Genomic DNA, 16,311 nt, shown 5'->3' on the forward strand with positions numbered 1-16,311 from the left:
AGTGGGTGGAAGGGGAAGGATCTGGTAGGTTCAGAAGGGATTAGTGAGGGTAGGGACTCTCAAGGGAAATTGGAGTGGGATCCCACAGGTACCAAACTGGGTAAAGAGCAGCTTTTAGGAAGGAAATAGGTAAGACAGACCCTGTGTTTGACCCTTCTTTACCTCATGCAGGGTCGATCTTTGGACTCTCCAGTTCCTCAGGGGGCTGTGGATCCTTTTTGCCCACTACCTGGCAGTTCTGTGGTCATCTCAGGCCATGAACCTCCCAGATGCCAGGCCTCCAGAGAAACATGAAATGGTCATGGAGGTGGTCCTGGGCGCTGTGAAGGAGGAGGTGGAAAAAGCAAAGGAAAGTTGTGACCCTTCTGAAGGGGCAATGGTGGACATTGTGAATGGTGAAGGGAAGGTTTTTGTGGGTGAAGAGGGAGTTATGCCATATATCCCAGAAGCATGGGTCCTCAGCCTATATGATGTGCCACCATTAATGTGGCTTCTGTCTTGTCTGACCAAGCTTGATTTATGGGCTTTGTAATTTTTATAAGCAGGATAAAGGCTGAGTTTTTTTATTTCTGCAGTAGACTAGAATAAGCCCAGACAGTCCCACTTCCATTATACCACCTGAATGTGACGGTCAGTGACCACCATGCCATCACTTACCTGTATGCTTACACAAAACAGAATGATGGAACACTTACACGGTTTCTTTACATCTTCTGGGGTCCACTCCGAGATTAGACATTATGGCGTAATTACTCAGACGGGAATATAAAACAGAATAAAAAATAAAAGCTTTAATGTAATAATTAGATGCAAACAAAAGCTTTTATTATGAAACACAGGGGAGTATCCGCACCATATAGATGTAACATACAACAAACCACCGCAGATGGAACCCGGGTGACTCTAATGCACATGATAATGTACAGGGTATATATGGACAGGATCTTGTATCTGAAAACACTCAGACACTCCTTATCAAGATGAGTGTCTGCAACAAGTTAGGCAAACTAGAAGAAGTGAAAACACGTTCCAATGGCCGCCATATTGTCGTGCAGCAATACAGATTGTGCAAACTGGTATTAGACATTCACATTTACATAAAGCACAAGATACAAAATAAACAGCAGAAAAAAGACCTAAGCATTTGGGATGTATTATTTAGGAAGTAAATAGAGGTACATTAATGAAAAGCGTGAGTAACAGTCATCAGTCTGTTTGTGAAGGTCTCTAGAGTGGAGGCCTCTTGGACTGTGCAAGGCAGTGAGTTCCATGGTCAAAGCTAAACGTTCAACCCATAAATGAATGACAGGAGATTCTTGGTACTGCTGGTAACAGTCCATCTGTAGAAGCAAGCAAGCAAGCAGGGCAGTAAGGAGGCAGAAGCTGCTTCTAGTACCTTGGACCATGTAATGTTGGGCTGGGAAGGTCAGTTAGCCAATTATGAAATAGATTTGTCATCTTACAGGCAGCCAGTGAAGGGAGTAGAGAATGGGTGTTATGTGGCAGGAATGAGCTGGTTAGGTAACAGCTTTGCTGCTGCATTCTGTACTAGCTGCAAGCTCTGTAATTCTTTTGCTGGGTGACCCAGGTAGATGGCATTGCAGTAGTCTATGAACTTCTGAGGGAATCAAGTGCTTGATTCTGGCTATGGTCCACAGATGGAAGAATTAGGATTAGTATGTGGCAGATACCTGATGTCTGTGTCAGCCACATACCAGGACAACACAAAGATTCAGCACATGTTTAGTATTTTGCAATTCTGAACACCAAAGCAAAAATCCAGATGGTTGGTAAAGCTGTAGTCTTGTCCTTTGTTGGTGAGCTTCTATTATGTTTCACAAAGACTGAGTCACAGCCAACTGGCATCATCAACCCTGGCACTCAGCTAGACAACCATTTAGGATTGGTATTACGTTCTCAGTACATGGTGCAAAAAGCAGGCAATCTGCATAGCAGTGGTATACCAGGCCATGACGTCTGATTATATCACCCAGTGGTAGCATGTATATTTTATAAAGCATAAGAGATCGGATTCACCCTTGAGGAACATTGGACGGCAGTGATAATTATACTCCAGAAGATGTAAATGGTTCCGTACTTGGGTAATGTCTAATATGTTCAACAAGAGCAGATTTATTTCTCTCACAGCATGAAAATGGCTTCTCATCTGTGAAATCGCTGATGTTTAACAAGAACTGATTTCCGTGCAAAACATTTCCCACACTGAGAACAGGAAAATGGCTTCTCACCTGTGTGACTCCTCTGATGTCTAACAAGATGTGATGTCGATGAAAAACATTTCCCACACTCAGAACAGGAAAATGGCATCTCACCTGTGTGACTTCTCTGATGTATAACAAGATGTGATGTCGATGAAAAACATTTCCCACACTCAGAACAGGAAAATGGCTTCTCACCTGTGTGACTTCTCTGATGTATAACAAGATGTGATGTCGATGAAAAACATTTCCCACACTCAGAACAGGAATACGGCTTCTCACCTGTGTGACTTCTCTCATGTCTAACAAGAGCTGATTTCTGTGTAAAACATATCCCACACTCAGAACAGGAATATGGCTTCTCACCTGTGTGACTTCTCTGATGTATAACAAGAGCTGATTTCTGTGTAAAACATATCCCACACTCAGAACAGGAATATGGCTTCTCACCTGTGTGACTTCTCTCATGTCTAACAAGATCTGATGTCCATGAAAAACATTCCCCACACTCAGAACAGGAAAATGGCTTCTCACCTGTGTGACTCCTCTGATGTTTAACAAGATGTGATGTCGATGAAAAACATTTCCCACACTCAGAACAGGAAAATGGCATCTCACCTGTGTGACTTCTCTGATGTATAACAAGATGTGATGTCGATGAAAAACATTTCCCACACTCAGAACAGGAAAATGGCTTCTCACCTGTGTGACTTCTCTGATGTGGAACAAGATGTGATTTCAGTGCAAAACATTTCCCACACTCAGAACAGGAAAATGGCTTCTCACCTTTGTGACTTCTCTGATGTATAACAAGAACTGATTTCCGTGTAAAACATTTCCCACACCCAGAACAGGAAAACGGCTTCTCACCTGTGTGACTTCTCTGATGTATAACAAGAACTGATTTCCATGTAAAACATTTCCCACACTCAGAACAGGAAAATGGCTTCTCACCTGTGTGACTTCTCTGATGTATAACAAGATGTGATGTCGATGAAAAACATTTCCCACACTCAGAACAGGAAAATGGCTTCTCACCTGTGTGACTTCTCTGATGTGGAACAAGATCTGATTTCTGTGGAAAACATTTTCCACACTCAGAACAGGAATACGGCTTCTCACCTGTGTGACTTCTCTCATGTCTAACAAGATATGATTTATATGTAAAACATTTCCCACACTCAGAACATGGAAATGGACTCTCACCTGCCTTAGCTGGCTGATTGGTAATACGCTTTGTGTTCTGTGTAAAACATTTGGCATCTATAGAACAGGGAAACACTGTATCTACTGTCAGAGCTGTAACAGATGCACCAATATCAGAGTGATCAGGAGAACATTTCCCAGGATCAGAGAGACCAGCTGATAGAGCTGGATGTATAATTGGGGTAATGGGGTTAGCTCCTGGAGAATCCTGTCTACTGTCGTTATCGGTTATTTCAGAATCCAGGGATAACATTAGATGTCCTTCTGAGATGTTCCTGCTTGTGTGCCCATCTGCTGGAAATAAAATACATTAATATATAAAATGAATAGACAATACACAGGGTGTTACAGGACACAATATATAATTCTATAACTGACATTTTTTACCTGAAATCATTGCTTTTATGTTTATTAAAAAACAAAAAAAAAACTAGGATGCTTAGACTGGAGCTTGATCAACACTGAACGCTCATGTGGGATTACTAGAGGTGACACGGACGCTCATGTGGGATTACTAGAGGTGACATGGACGCTCATGTGGGATTACTAGAGGTGACATGGACGCTCATGTGGGATTACTAGAGGTGACATGGACGCTCATGTGGGATTACTAGAGGTGACATGGACGCTCATGTGGGAGTACTAGAGGTGACAAATGCAAAATCATGCACTTGGGTCTCAAAAATCCAAAGGCTAAATATAGTATTAATGGCACTATACTGGAAACTACTGAGGAGGAAAGGGATCTAGGAGTCACTATTTCAGATGACTTAAAGGTAGGTAAGCAATGTAACAAAGCAATGAGGAAGGCTAGTCAGATGCTTGGCTGCATTGGGAGAGGAATCAGCAGCAGAAATAAATAAGTAATAATGCCATTGTATAGGTCATTGCTACGGCCTCATCTAGAATACAGTGTTCAATTCTGGAGGCCATATCTTCAAAAGGATATTAATACATTAGAAACTGTACAAAGAAGGGCAACTAAAATGGTGCATAGCCTACATCACAAAACATACCCAGAAAGACTAAGAAATCTCAATATGTATAGTTTGGAGCAGAGAAGGGAAAGGGGGGACTTGATAGAAAACTTTCAAATATACCAAGGGTTTTAACAAAATCCAAGAGGGAAACATTCTCCAAATGAAGAGAAGCAATAGGACACGGGGACATGCACTGAGACTGGAGGGGGGGGGGTTCAGTGGAAATTTGCGGGAAAATTACTTCACAGAAACGGTAGTGGACAAGTGGAATAGCCTCCCATCGGAGGTGGTAAAGGCTAAGACAGTAGAGCAATTTAAACATGCATGGGATAGACAAAGGATATCCTTACAAAGAAATAAGGATCAAACAAGGTTAGAGATAAAAATAACGTAAAAAAAAAAAAGGGGGCAGACTAGATGGGCCAAGTGGTTCTTATCTGCCGTCAAATTCTATGTTTCTATGACATGGACGCTCATGTGGGACTACTAGAGGTGACATGGACGCTCATGTGGGATTACTAGAGGTGACATGGACGCTCATGTGGGATTACTAGAGGTGACATGGGCGCTCGTAGGTTTACTAGAGGTGACATGGGCGCTCATGTGGGATTACTAGAGGTGACATGGACGCTCATGTGGGATTACTAGAGGTGACTTGGACGCTCATGTGGGATTACTAGAGGTGACATGGACGCTCATGTGGGATTACTAGAGGTGACACGGACGCTCATGTGGGATTACTAGAGGTGACACGGACGCTCATGTGGGATTACTAGAGGTGACACGGACGCTCATGTGGGATTGCTAGAGTGGACATGGATGCTCATGTGGGATTACTACAGGTGACATGGGCTTTGCAATAATAAAACAGCAAAGAAGAGAAAGTGCTGTCCTGTTTGCGCAATAATAATAGGATTTTAATATACCTACCGGTAAATCCTTTTTTCGTAGTCCGTAGAGGATGTTGGGGATGCATCAAAGACCATGGGGTATAGACGGGTCCTGTGGAGCCTTGGGCACTATAAAATTTGAATAGTGTAGGTTGGCTCCTCCCTCTATGCCACTCCTCCAGACCTCAGTTTAGGAACTGTGCCCGAGGAGATGGACAACCTCGAGAGAGGATACTACAAAATTGTGTGGTGAGATTTCACCAAATCACACTGAATTTATAACATGCAACCACATGTAACTCAATGAAAACATGTCAGTATACATGACCAAAGAGTGGCAACAAATGCTGCCATTACTGAACAAGTAACAACCGTACAGGAAAACATCAGCACTGGGCGGGCGCCCAACATCCTCTATGGACTACGAGAAAAGGATTTACCGGTAGGTATATTAAAATCCTATTTTCTCTTATTTCCTAGAGGATGTTGGGGATGCATCAAAGACCATGGGGCCTATACCAAAGCTCCCACTAGGGGAGGGAAAGTGCTGATGTACCCTGCAAACTAATTGACCCAACTGGAGGTCATCAGAGGCCAAAGTATCAAACTTGTAGAACTTAGCAAATGCGTTTGATCCTGCCCACGCAACTGCTCAGCAAATTTGTAGTGCCGAGACACCTCGGGCAGATGTCCAGAAAGAGCCCACTATACGAGTTGAGTGATGCTTTACCGATTTAGGTTCTGGCAAACCTACCGCAGAAAACATGCTGAATAGTACATTTGATCCAGCGAGAAATAGTCTGCTTAGAAGCAGCACACCCAATTTTAATCGGGATCATGAAGTACAAACAATGCTTCCGACTTTATAAGAGGAGCAGTCCTCTTCACATATACCTTCAAAGCCCGGACCACGTCCAAGGACTTACTGAAGTAGAAATGTCAGTAGCCACTGACACCACAACAGGTTGGTTGATATGAGAAACCGACACAACCCTTGGAAGGAATTGACGCGTCTTTAGCGCAACTCAAAACTCATGAAAAAACAAAGAGGGCTCTTGTGAGATAAGGTCCCACATTCCAACACCCGCCTTGCGGATATCAATGCTAACAAAGTGATCAGCTTTCATGTAAGAAACTGAAATTCTGCCTCTCATAAAGGTTCAATGAATCTGAATGCAGGACTTGTAACATAACAGCAACATCCTATGGCTCCGTAGGAGGCACACAAAAAAAAAAGAGGCTGTATCCACAGAATCCCTTTCAAGAACGTCTGCACCGCAGGAAACGCAGCCAATGGTTTCCGGAAGAAAAAACAAACAAGGCCGAAAACTGAACCTTGAGCAAGCCTAATCATAGGCCCACAACCACACGGGACTGTGGAAAGAGAAGGAAAAGACCTAAGTGGAACCCCACTAAAGGAAGTTTCTTGGACGTACACCAAGACATCTTTCCTCCAATAACTATGGTAAAGTCTTGACGTGACTCCATCCCCTGCCTGAATAGCATAGGGATGACTTTGCTCGGAATACCATTCCGAGCTAATATCAGCCGCACAACTTCCATATCATCAAACTGATATGCGGTAAGTGTTTATTAAGAACTGACCCCTGCATACGCAGGTCCTTTTGACGATGCGGAAGCCTTCAAACCTTTGAAAGTAACCTGAGAGCCTGAAAACAAGCTCTCCTTGGCCGTCCCAGGGCAATGAGGGACGCCAGATTTTATGTTCCATTAAGTGTAACTGGAGAGAACACCTCCACTGACTAAACGCCCCTGGAACCAACAGAGGGCTGACTGCCACTGAATGTGGGTTTGTTCTGGAACCCAGTGTTCAAAACTTTATTTTGAGATAAAACATTCGTTCCACCCTACAGAGGAACGTACCAAATGTTTTAGTTTTTTGACGTAAACTATGTCAGTCCGACCTTCGTTACAGAATGCTTGTGCGAAGAAGTCAGACAAGTCGTGGAAGTTCTCCCCTTGCGCGAATGTCTGTCAAACTTTCTCCTGAGAGAGGAGGATCCAGGTCCGACTTCTGAACCTGCGTTCCTCGAGTAGATGGAACCATTTTACCCCTTTTCAGGGAATGAAATCTAGGTGGAAGCTCAACGGCGTGCTCACTGTTACATCCCAAGATGTGCTCTGAACACTTGTCCTAGAGATTTCACTAGAAGAACTCGTTCTGGAATCGTTAAATAACGCCACAGCAGTGCTGTGAGATATTACGGGATTAGGGAAGATGTTAACATCTGGACAAGGATCCTCTGCAACTACGAGAGGCCTAAGAACCTCCGGAACTGATCTAACAGTGTCGCATTGCCAACCATATGTAGGTATGAAGCAAAGGTCAAGTGGGAAGCGGGCCTAGCCCCGCCAGTCGTAGAGACTGCCTTTCCAAATGGAAATCAGAGATTTAGTTTCCAAATTTCTTTTGATAATTCCGCCAGGTGGGAGCCAGTTAAGTCATTGACTTGCGACTGTAGGTAATGCATACCCGTAGCGGATCCCTGTCTCCCACCTGAGTGGACTTCCAGGGGGAAGCGTCATGCGAAAATAGTAGGTGGAACAGATGTCATATTCTGTTCCTGCCCCTCCTTTCCCGAAAAAAAGGCGGGGACCTCGGGACCTTACCGTTATCCAGCCCCTAGGGTCAAGAAAAGAGCATCCCTACCAATCGAACATTTATATACATATATAAAATTCTAACAGAGGTCCTGCATACTTTCCAATAGTACTGGAAACCCATGCACCCACAATAGGTGGCCTGAAGACAGTTTTACTGGCCGAGTATATAAATGGGAGTGTAGGCTCAAGTATGCAGCCAGCCTGTTCTTTCAGTGAAGCTGAACCGGGGACGGGTCAGGTAATAGTAATCTGATAATCTGGACACAGCGGTGTGCACCACAGGAGAAATCTCCCAATATGTCTTATGCTTTTCAGGACACGGCTAAGCCGTGAAAATACCCTTAAGAATCAGGACTTATGTGCCTGGGATTTTCCAGGTGTGTTCAAACATAGCATCAGAAATAGGGGATGTTATCACAGGCTTCGTATTTATAGTAAAATAATCTCTTATCTCCTGTACAGGAGTGTAACAGCGATTTCTAACTCTTCCCCGAAGTTTGCATCATAGTTTGAATACACTTTGCTAGGATAGCATTCTGTCTACAGATCCCCTCTCACGTCCCCGTGTCGACATCTGACGACTTGCATTATACGTGTAAAAGCATGCTTCGAGGGACATGAAGGGTCTGAAGAAGTTTTCAGACTGTATAAATATATAATTCAACTGAGAAATTATAAACTTAACTTCTCTAAATCCTCATCATGGGGACCAGGAGACATGACACCGTCCTGTCTTACTGACATGAAGCAATAGCTGAATTACATTCTGCATTGACTGATGTATATATATATGTTCCTTATAGACATGATATACTGTAATGTTACACATACACAGATACACAGTTTGTATACTGATTTATCAGATTAATAGGACAGGAATTCATACAGTCCACATCCTCTGATATACTCTTTAGACTGATAATGTGAACTTTCACCCTCATACCAAGATGGTCTGCAACATTTACCTCAGAGAATAATCAGATAAATACAGAAGTATGAACCAGCCACATACCAGCGCTACTAGAAACTTTTTTTATAACCTTCTACTGAATTAAGTAATACATTAACATCATCCCAAAATACATCCCCCTATACTTATAACACCCTGTTACCAGTGAGTTATGAGCAGCGGTGCAAGTATGCGGGTACGGGCAGGAACGGCGTACCCTTAAGAATTTAGCCGTGGGTATGCCGTACCCACACCGACGGGCCGCCGCTCCTCTTCCCTCCCTGCCTCTGCTGCTCCCCGCACCACCGCTGATGTGAGGGGAGGAGAGTGCAGCCTGCGCCTCTCCTTCCCCTTAGTCTCCGGCGGGTACAGGTGCCTTTGTTCAAGTCAGCACTGCCCGTGAGCCAATCAGAGCTCGCGGGACCGATCCTCCCGAAGAAGTAAGGGCCATGGATCTTCCAGCAGAAGATCCAGCAGATACGCATACCAACCCCTCCTTGGTCTGTCCCGAGCAATGAGGATTGCCAGAACCTTTGTTCTTCTTACAAGTTGAAGAACTGTTGGAATCAGAGGAAGTGGGGGGGAACACATACACTGACGTGAACACCCACGGTGTTACCAGTGTGTCCACTGCCAATGCCTGCGGGTCTCTCGACCTGGAACAGTACCTCCACAGCTTCTTGTTGAGATGGGAGGCCATCATGTCTATGTGAGGTACCGCCACCATTCAGGTTACCTCATCGAACACCTCAAAGTGGAGGCCCCTCTCTCCTGGATAGAGATGGTGTCTGCTGAGGAAGTCTGCTTCCCAGTTGTCTACTCCCGGAATAAAGATTGCAGACATCGCCACTGCGTGCCTTTCTGCCCAGAGGAGGATTCTTGACACCTCTGACATTGCAGCCCTGCTCTTTGTTCCACCTTGTTGGTTTATGTAGGCCACTGTTGTCACATTGTCCAACTGCACCTGAACAGCTCGATCCTGTAAGTGGTGTGCTGCTTGAAGAAGGCCATTGTACACGGCCCTTAGCTCCAGGATGTTTATTGGGAGAAGAGATTCTTGATACGAACACCTTCCTTGGAAGGTTTCTCCCTGAGCGACCGCTCCCCAACCTCTTAGACTTGCATCCGTGGTTAGAAAAATCCAGTCCTGAACCCCGAACCTTCGGCCTTCCAGAAGGTGTGGTAGTTGTAGCCACCAGAGGAGCAAAATCCTGGCTCATGGTGACAGACGTATCCTCTGGTGCATATGTAGGTGAAATCCCGACCACTGGTCCAAGAGATCCATCTGAAAGCATCGAGCATGAAACCTTCCATGCTGCAGAGCCTCGTAGGAGGCAACCATCTTCCCCAGAAAGCAGATGCACTGATGAACCGATACCCGGGAAGGCTTCAAGACACCCCGGACCATTGTTTGAATCACCAATGCTTTTTCCACCGGTAGAAACACCCTCTGCACCTCCGTGTCGAGGATCATTCCCAGGAAAGACAGGCTCCTTGTTGGCTCCAGGTGAGACTTTGGAAGTTTCAGTATCCAACCGTGCTCCTTGAGCAGAGTGTCGTGAGAACAATGGATCTTAATAACTTCTCCCTGGATGAAACCTTGATCAGGAGATCGTCCAGATATGGAATTATGTTCACCCCCTGCTTGCTGAGGAGAACCATCATCTCTGCCATCATCTTGGTGAAGACCCTCGGTTGAAACAGATAGTGATCGTTTAACAGTGCAAACCTGAGATAAGCCTGATGCGGCGACCAAATGGGAATGTGGAGGTATGCATCCTTGATGTCCAGGGACACCAGGAATTCCCCCTCCGTCAGTCCAGAGATGACAGCTCTCAGAGACTCCATCTTGAGCTTGAACTCCCTGAGATAAAGGGTCAAAGACTTTAAACATAGAATTTGTCGGCAGATAAGAACCACTTGGCCCATCAGTCTGTCCCATTTTGTATTACATTATTTTTATCTCTAACCTTATTTGATCCTTATTTCTTTGTAAGTATATCCTTATGTCTATACCATGCATGTTTAAATTGCTCTACTGTCTTAGCCTCTACCACCTCTGATAGGAGGCTATTCCAATTGTCCACTACCCTTTCTGTGAAGTAATTTTTCCGCAAATTTCCCCTGAACCTCCCCCCCTCCAGTCTCAGTGCATGTCCTCGTGTCCTATTGCTTCTCTTCATTTGGAGAATGTTTCTCTCCTGGACTTTGTTAAAACCCTTGATATATTTGAAAGTTTCTATCATGTCTCCCCTTTCCCTTCTCTGCTCCAAACTATACATATTGAGATTTCTTAGTCTTTCTGGGTATGTTTTGTGATGTAGGCCATACACCATTTTAGTTGCCCTTCTTTGTACAGTTTCTAATGTATTAATATCCTTTTGAAGATATGGCCTCCAGAACTGAATACAGTATTCTAGATGAGGCCGTACCAATGACCTATACAGTGGCATTATTACTTCTTTCTTTCTGCTGCTGATTCCTCTCCCAATGCAGCCAAGTATCTGACTAGCCTTCCTCATTGCCTTGTTACATTGCTTACCTGCCTTTAAGTCATCTGAAATAGTGACTCCTAGATCCCTTTCCTCCTCAGTAGTTTCCAGTATAGTGCTATTAATACTGTATTTAGCCCATGGATTTTTGAGACTCAAGTGCATGATTTTGCATTTTTTGGCATTAAACTGTAATTGCCACACTCTTGACCATTCCTCTATTCTACCTAGATCCTCAATCATTTGTTTTGCCCCACCTGGTGTGTCTACCCTGTTGCATACCTTTGTGTCATCTGCAAAAAGGCATACTTTCCCTTTAATGCCATATGCAATGTCACCAATAAAGATATTAAAAAGCACTGGCCCAAGTACAGATCCCTGGGGTACTCCACTGGTAACATTTCCCTCCTCTGAATGCACTCCATTTACCACAACTCTCTGTTTTCTATCCTTCAACCAAGATCTTATACATTCAATAATCCTAATATCCAATCCCAAACTTTCAAGTTTATTTAGCAGTCTGCGATGTGGAACAGTGTCAAAATCCTTACTAAAGTCTAGATAAACTATATCCATGGCTCCACCCTTATCCATCACTTTAGTCACACAGTCAAAAAAGTCAATAAGATTTGTTTGACATGATCTCCCCCCAGTGAATCCATTGTTTGGGATCCTGTAAATTGCCAGATTTGAGATAACCTACAAGTTTTCCTTTTAAGAGTGTTTCCATCAATGTCCCTACTACTGAATGTAAGACTCACTGGTCTGTAGTTGTTTGCCTCTTCCTTGCTTCCACTTTTGTGCAGTGGGACTACGTTTGCTCTTTTCCAGTCCTCAGGAATTACTCCTGTAGCTAATGACTGGTTGAATAATTATGTCAATGGTGCTACCCGCACCTCTAAGTTCTTTTAGTATCCTTGGATGTATCCCATCTGGCCCCATAGATGTGTCCACTTTCAGCTTTGAGAGTTCTATTTGGACCTTCTCCTCTGTAAATGTACTTGTTTCATTTTCCTAAATATCACTGCAACTTAACTGTGGCCCTTCCCCTCTCTTTCAGTAGTGAATACTGAGCAAAAATAATTATTAAGATGATCTGCTATTAAATTGTCTCCTTCAACAAGACTCCCAGTCTCTGTCTTTAGTTTTATAATTCCACCTTTTGTTTTTCTCCTTTCGCTTATATACCTAAAAAAAGTTTTGCCTCCTTTACCCACTGACTGGGCCATTTTCTCCTCAGCTTGTGCCTTTGCACATCTGATTACCTTCTTTGTCTCCTTCTGTCTAACAAGATATATCTTTGTCTTCATTATTTTGTGTCTGCTTATATTTCCTAAAAGCCATCTTTTTCTTTCACAATATTTGCTATTTCTTTCGCAAACCACACTGGCTTCCTTTTCCTTGTGTTTTTCCTAACACTTTTGATACAATGGTCTGTTGCCTTTAATATTGCACATTCTAATGTTTATCACCTCTCCTGCACTGTTTCCAAGTTCCTCCACTCTGCCAAAGAATCGCTTACACATTTTCCCATCCCTACAAAATCAGCCTTCCTAAAATTCAACACCTTTGTTTTTGTATGGTTTGAGTCATTCTCTGTCTTTATGCTGAACCATACTGCTTGATGATCACTGGATCCCAGGTTTTCACCCACTTTTACGTCCGATATTCTGTCTCCATTTAAGTATCAAGTCTAATATTGCGTCTTTCCGAGTGGGCCTCTCACCAATTGGTGGAGGGATGCTCCCTGAAGGGAATTTAAAATGTTCCTACTTCTAGTGGAACTAGCAACAGACACCTCCCAGTTTAAATCAGGAAGATTAAAGTCTCCCATGATTATTACCTCTCCTTTTAATGCCATTTTAGTTATGTCCTGCAATAGGTTCTTGTCGAGTTCCTCTTCCTGACCTGGTGGCCTGTATATCACGCTAATACGAATAATCGACTTTTCCCCTGCTCCTATGGTCACCCAAAGGGCACCGTTTTTTCTTCAATACTTTGTATTTATGTAGTATTTATGCTTTTTTTTTTACATACATTGCTACCCCTCCTCCGATTTTTCCAATTCTGTCCTTCCTAAATAAAGTATATCCCAGTATAGTGTTAGGGTCTCCTGCCCTGTGCTGCCACGTCGTCATGGCAACCGGGAGACAAGTGCTAGTGGAGTAACCTGAGCGCAGCTGATACTCCGGTTCGGGTCTTTTGCTGTGCAGTGGTTATAGGCTCTGTGCACGGCAGGGGATCCGGTGCTGGTTTTTGTGCTCACAGTCTGTGAGGTCTGAGTGGGGCGTGGCCAGCACCTGCTTTATAAGGCCTCTTTTCAGAGTAAGCAGATGCTGCTGAATCTTTGCTGGTTAGTCAGTTCATGAAAGTTAGCCAGTACTGTGTAGCTTTGTATTTGTTTGTTGCTTACTGCAAATAGGCCTGGGGATTTGGTATTACACTCTGCCAATCCAGACCTAGCAGTAAGACTGGAGTTAGTCGTTTAGCTTGCTGGGGTTCTGTTACTACTCTGTGAACTTAGCAAGTTTGCGGCTGTATTCTAAGACTTGCCTGTCTAATCCTGTCTCACTGTGCTAGGTGTCAGGGGTCAGTTTAGTGGCAGTAAGCTAAAACCTGTGCACTGCAAGTGAGAATTAGGATTGTGGAGACTCTCCTTGTGTCTATCATTCCATCTCTGACCAAGGAGTTTACTGCCACACCCGTTGGTAACCCTTTAGGGTTTTGCTGTTGCCCTTAGCAACAGCATTTCGGGTTCTCTACGTATTAAAACACAACATCTTGCTTTTTCCATCTGAGCAGTTCTAATACAAGGGAGATACCCAGTTCCTTAGCCTCTGGGCTTCTCTGTTCACTTTGTGTGTATTTTTGTTACCCTATCACCTTCTGTGTACGTTATGTCATATTCTCCAGTTTGTCTGTGAGTCCATTTGTTTTGCATAACAGTTCAAACACCAGTACATTCCTGCAGACACTGGAGTGCATAACAGTTCTGACACCAGTACTTTCCTTCAGGCACTGGTGTGCATAACATATAGCTATGTCCCAGTCATGATTTTCATTGTACCATGACTCTGTAATTGCCACAATGTCTAGATCATCCCTTGTCATTATTGCAATTAGTTCTGGGATTTTATTTCCTAAGCACCTAGCATTTGCACACATAGCTTTTAGAGTTTTGTTTGTGCTTTTTCTTTTCCTAGCTATGTTCTTCTCTCTACCTATTTTTATTTGGTTTTGATCTGCATTATCTTCTGTTGCTGTGGATATGCTTCCTATTCCCTTTGCCTGCAGAAACAATACCTCTGTGTTATTCCTGTTTGGTTCACTGCCCCCCTCTGTTAATTTAAATAGTTCTTGATGAAGCATCCAAACTGTTCAGTTAGTATTCTCGTTCCCCTTGAAGATGGGTGCAGGCCGTCACTTTTGTATAAGCTGCTATCTTGCCAGATGGTGTGACTTTGGCCTATAAATCCAAATCTCTCCTCATTGCACCATGTCCTCAGCCAAACATTGAATTTTCTGATGCGATGAGTTCTGTCTTCCCCTCTGTGTACTGGCAATACTTCTGAAAAAGATACAGTGGTTGCACCTGCTTCAGAGCAGTCCCTAACTTTCTAAATTCATCTTTTACGGCAATGAGTTCAGTATTTGCCAGATTTATTTGTCCCTAGGTGGACAAGGACATCCACCTCCCCAAGTTCAGAATTGGCCATACAGAACCTTCCGGCGTCGGTACCACGAAAAGGTTCGAATAGTAACCCTTGTTCCACCGATGAGGCGGAACTGGAACAATAACCTCGGACACTACCAATTTTCGGATAGCTTCCAGAAGAATAGCTCTGTCTGCCGGCAAAGCCGGTAAGCCTGATTTGAAGAAACGGTGAGGTGGGAGAGTTTGAAACGCCTGTCTGTACCCCCTGGACACTATATCCTATATCAAAGGGTCCAGGCCAGATGACACCCAGACATGACTGAAATGCCGGAATCTTGCTTCCACCTGACCTTCCTCCAGGCTGTGCGGTCCACCGTCATGCGGAGAACTTGGGGGTACCAGAAGCAGGCTTCTGGTCCTGGGAACCTGCAGGAGCAGGCTTTTTTCCTTTAGCACAACCACCTCTGAAGAAGGTGTGAGAAGGCTTGTTCTTTCTAGGCCTCGCGGGCCGAAAGGCCTGTGACGTGACTGGTGTAAAAGGCTTCTTCGTAGCCGGTGCAGCTGAGGGGAGAAAAGGAGACTTACCCTCGGTAGCCATGGCAATCCACGCATCCAGCGCCTCCCCAAATAAAGCCTGACCTGTGTAGGGTAGGCCCTCCACGCTTTTCCTGGATTCTGCGTCTGCAGATCATTGGCGCAGCCTAGGACCCCTGCGAGCCGAGACAGACATGGAGGAGATCCCCGTAGCCGTGGAACCCAGGTCCTTCTTGGAATCTACCAGGAACGCTGCAGAATCCTGAATGTTACGTAAGAATAAATCATTGTCACCTTTATCCATTGTAGTCAAGTCCTCCTGCAGAGTGATTGACCACCTGGCTGCAGCTTTAGAAATCCATGCACAGGCAATAGTAGGCTGCAGTATAGCCCCTGAAGCCGTATATATGGATTTGAGCGTAGCATCCACCTTGCGATCAGCCGGGTCCTTCAACGTGGTAGATCCCGGGACTGGTAAAACCACTTATTTTGACAGCCTGGAAACAGAGGCGACCACTATAGGTGGAGACTCCCATTTCATTCTATCATCCTCTGGGAATGGAAAAGCAACCAAGACCTTCTTAGGGATCTGTAATTTTTTCACTGGATTTTCCCAGGCCTTTTCAAATATAGCATTTAATTCCTTAGATGCTGTAGAGGTGAGAGGGGCTTCTTACTGTCCGTGAAAAAGGCCTCCTCTACCTGCTCAGGAGGAGTGTCCAAAATACGCAACACATCCCGTATGGCCTCAATCATCAACT

General features: G+C 44.3%; 1 protein-coding gene across 2 annotated transcripts in view; it reads right to left on the minus strand.

Moving 5' to 3' along the window:
- The window catches only part of LOC134984238 (zinc finger protein 260-like), a 136,073-nt gene that overhangs the window by 102,495 nt on the left and 17,267 nt on the right, over window positions 1–16,311 (minus strand). The window contains exon 5 of one of the 2 annotated variants that reach the window (XM_063949864.1): window positions 2,168–3,716. In XM_063949864.1, coding sequence (XP_063805934.1) covers window positions 2,168–3,716 — 1,549 coding nt within the window. Of the gene's footprint in view, window positions 1–771; window positions 3,717–16,311 lie in introns of those variants that run through there. The other variant, XM_063949863.1, reaches the window with a different exon arrangement.

The sequence above is a fragment of the Pseudophryne corroboree genome (assembly GCF_028390025.1).
Source record: "Pseudophryne corroboree isolate aPseCor3 chromosome 3 unlocalized genomic scaffold, aPseCor3.hap2 SUPER_3_unloc_41, whole genome shotgun sequence".
Classification (NCBI taxonomy): Eukaryota; Metazoa; Chordata; class Amphibia; order Anura; family Myobatrachidae; genus Pseudophryne; species Pseudophryne corroboree.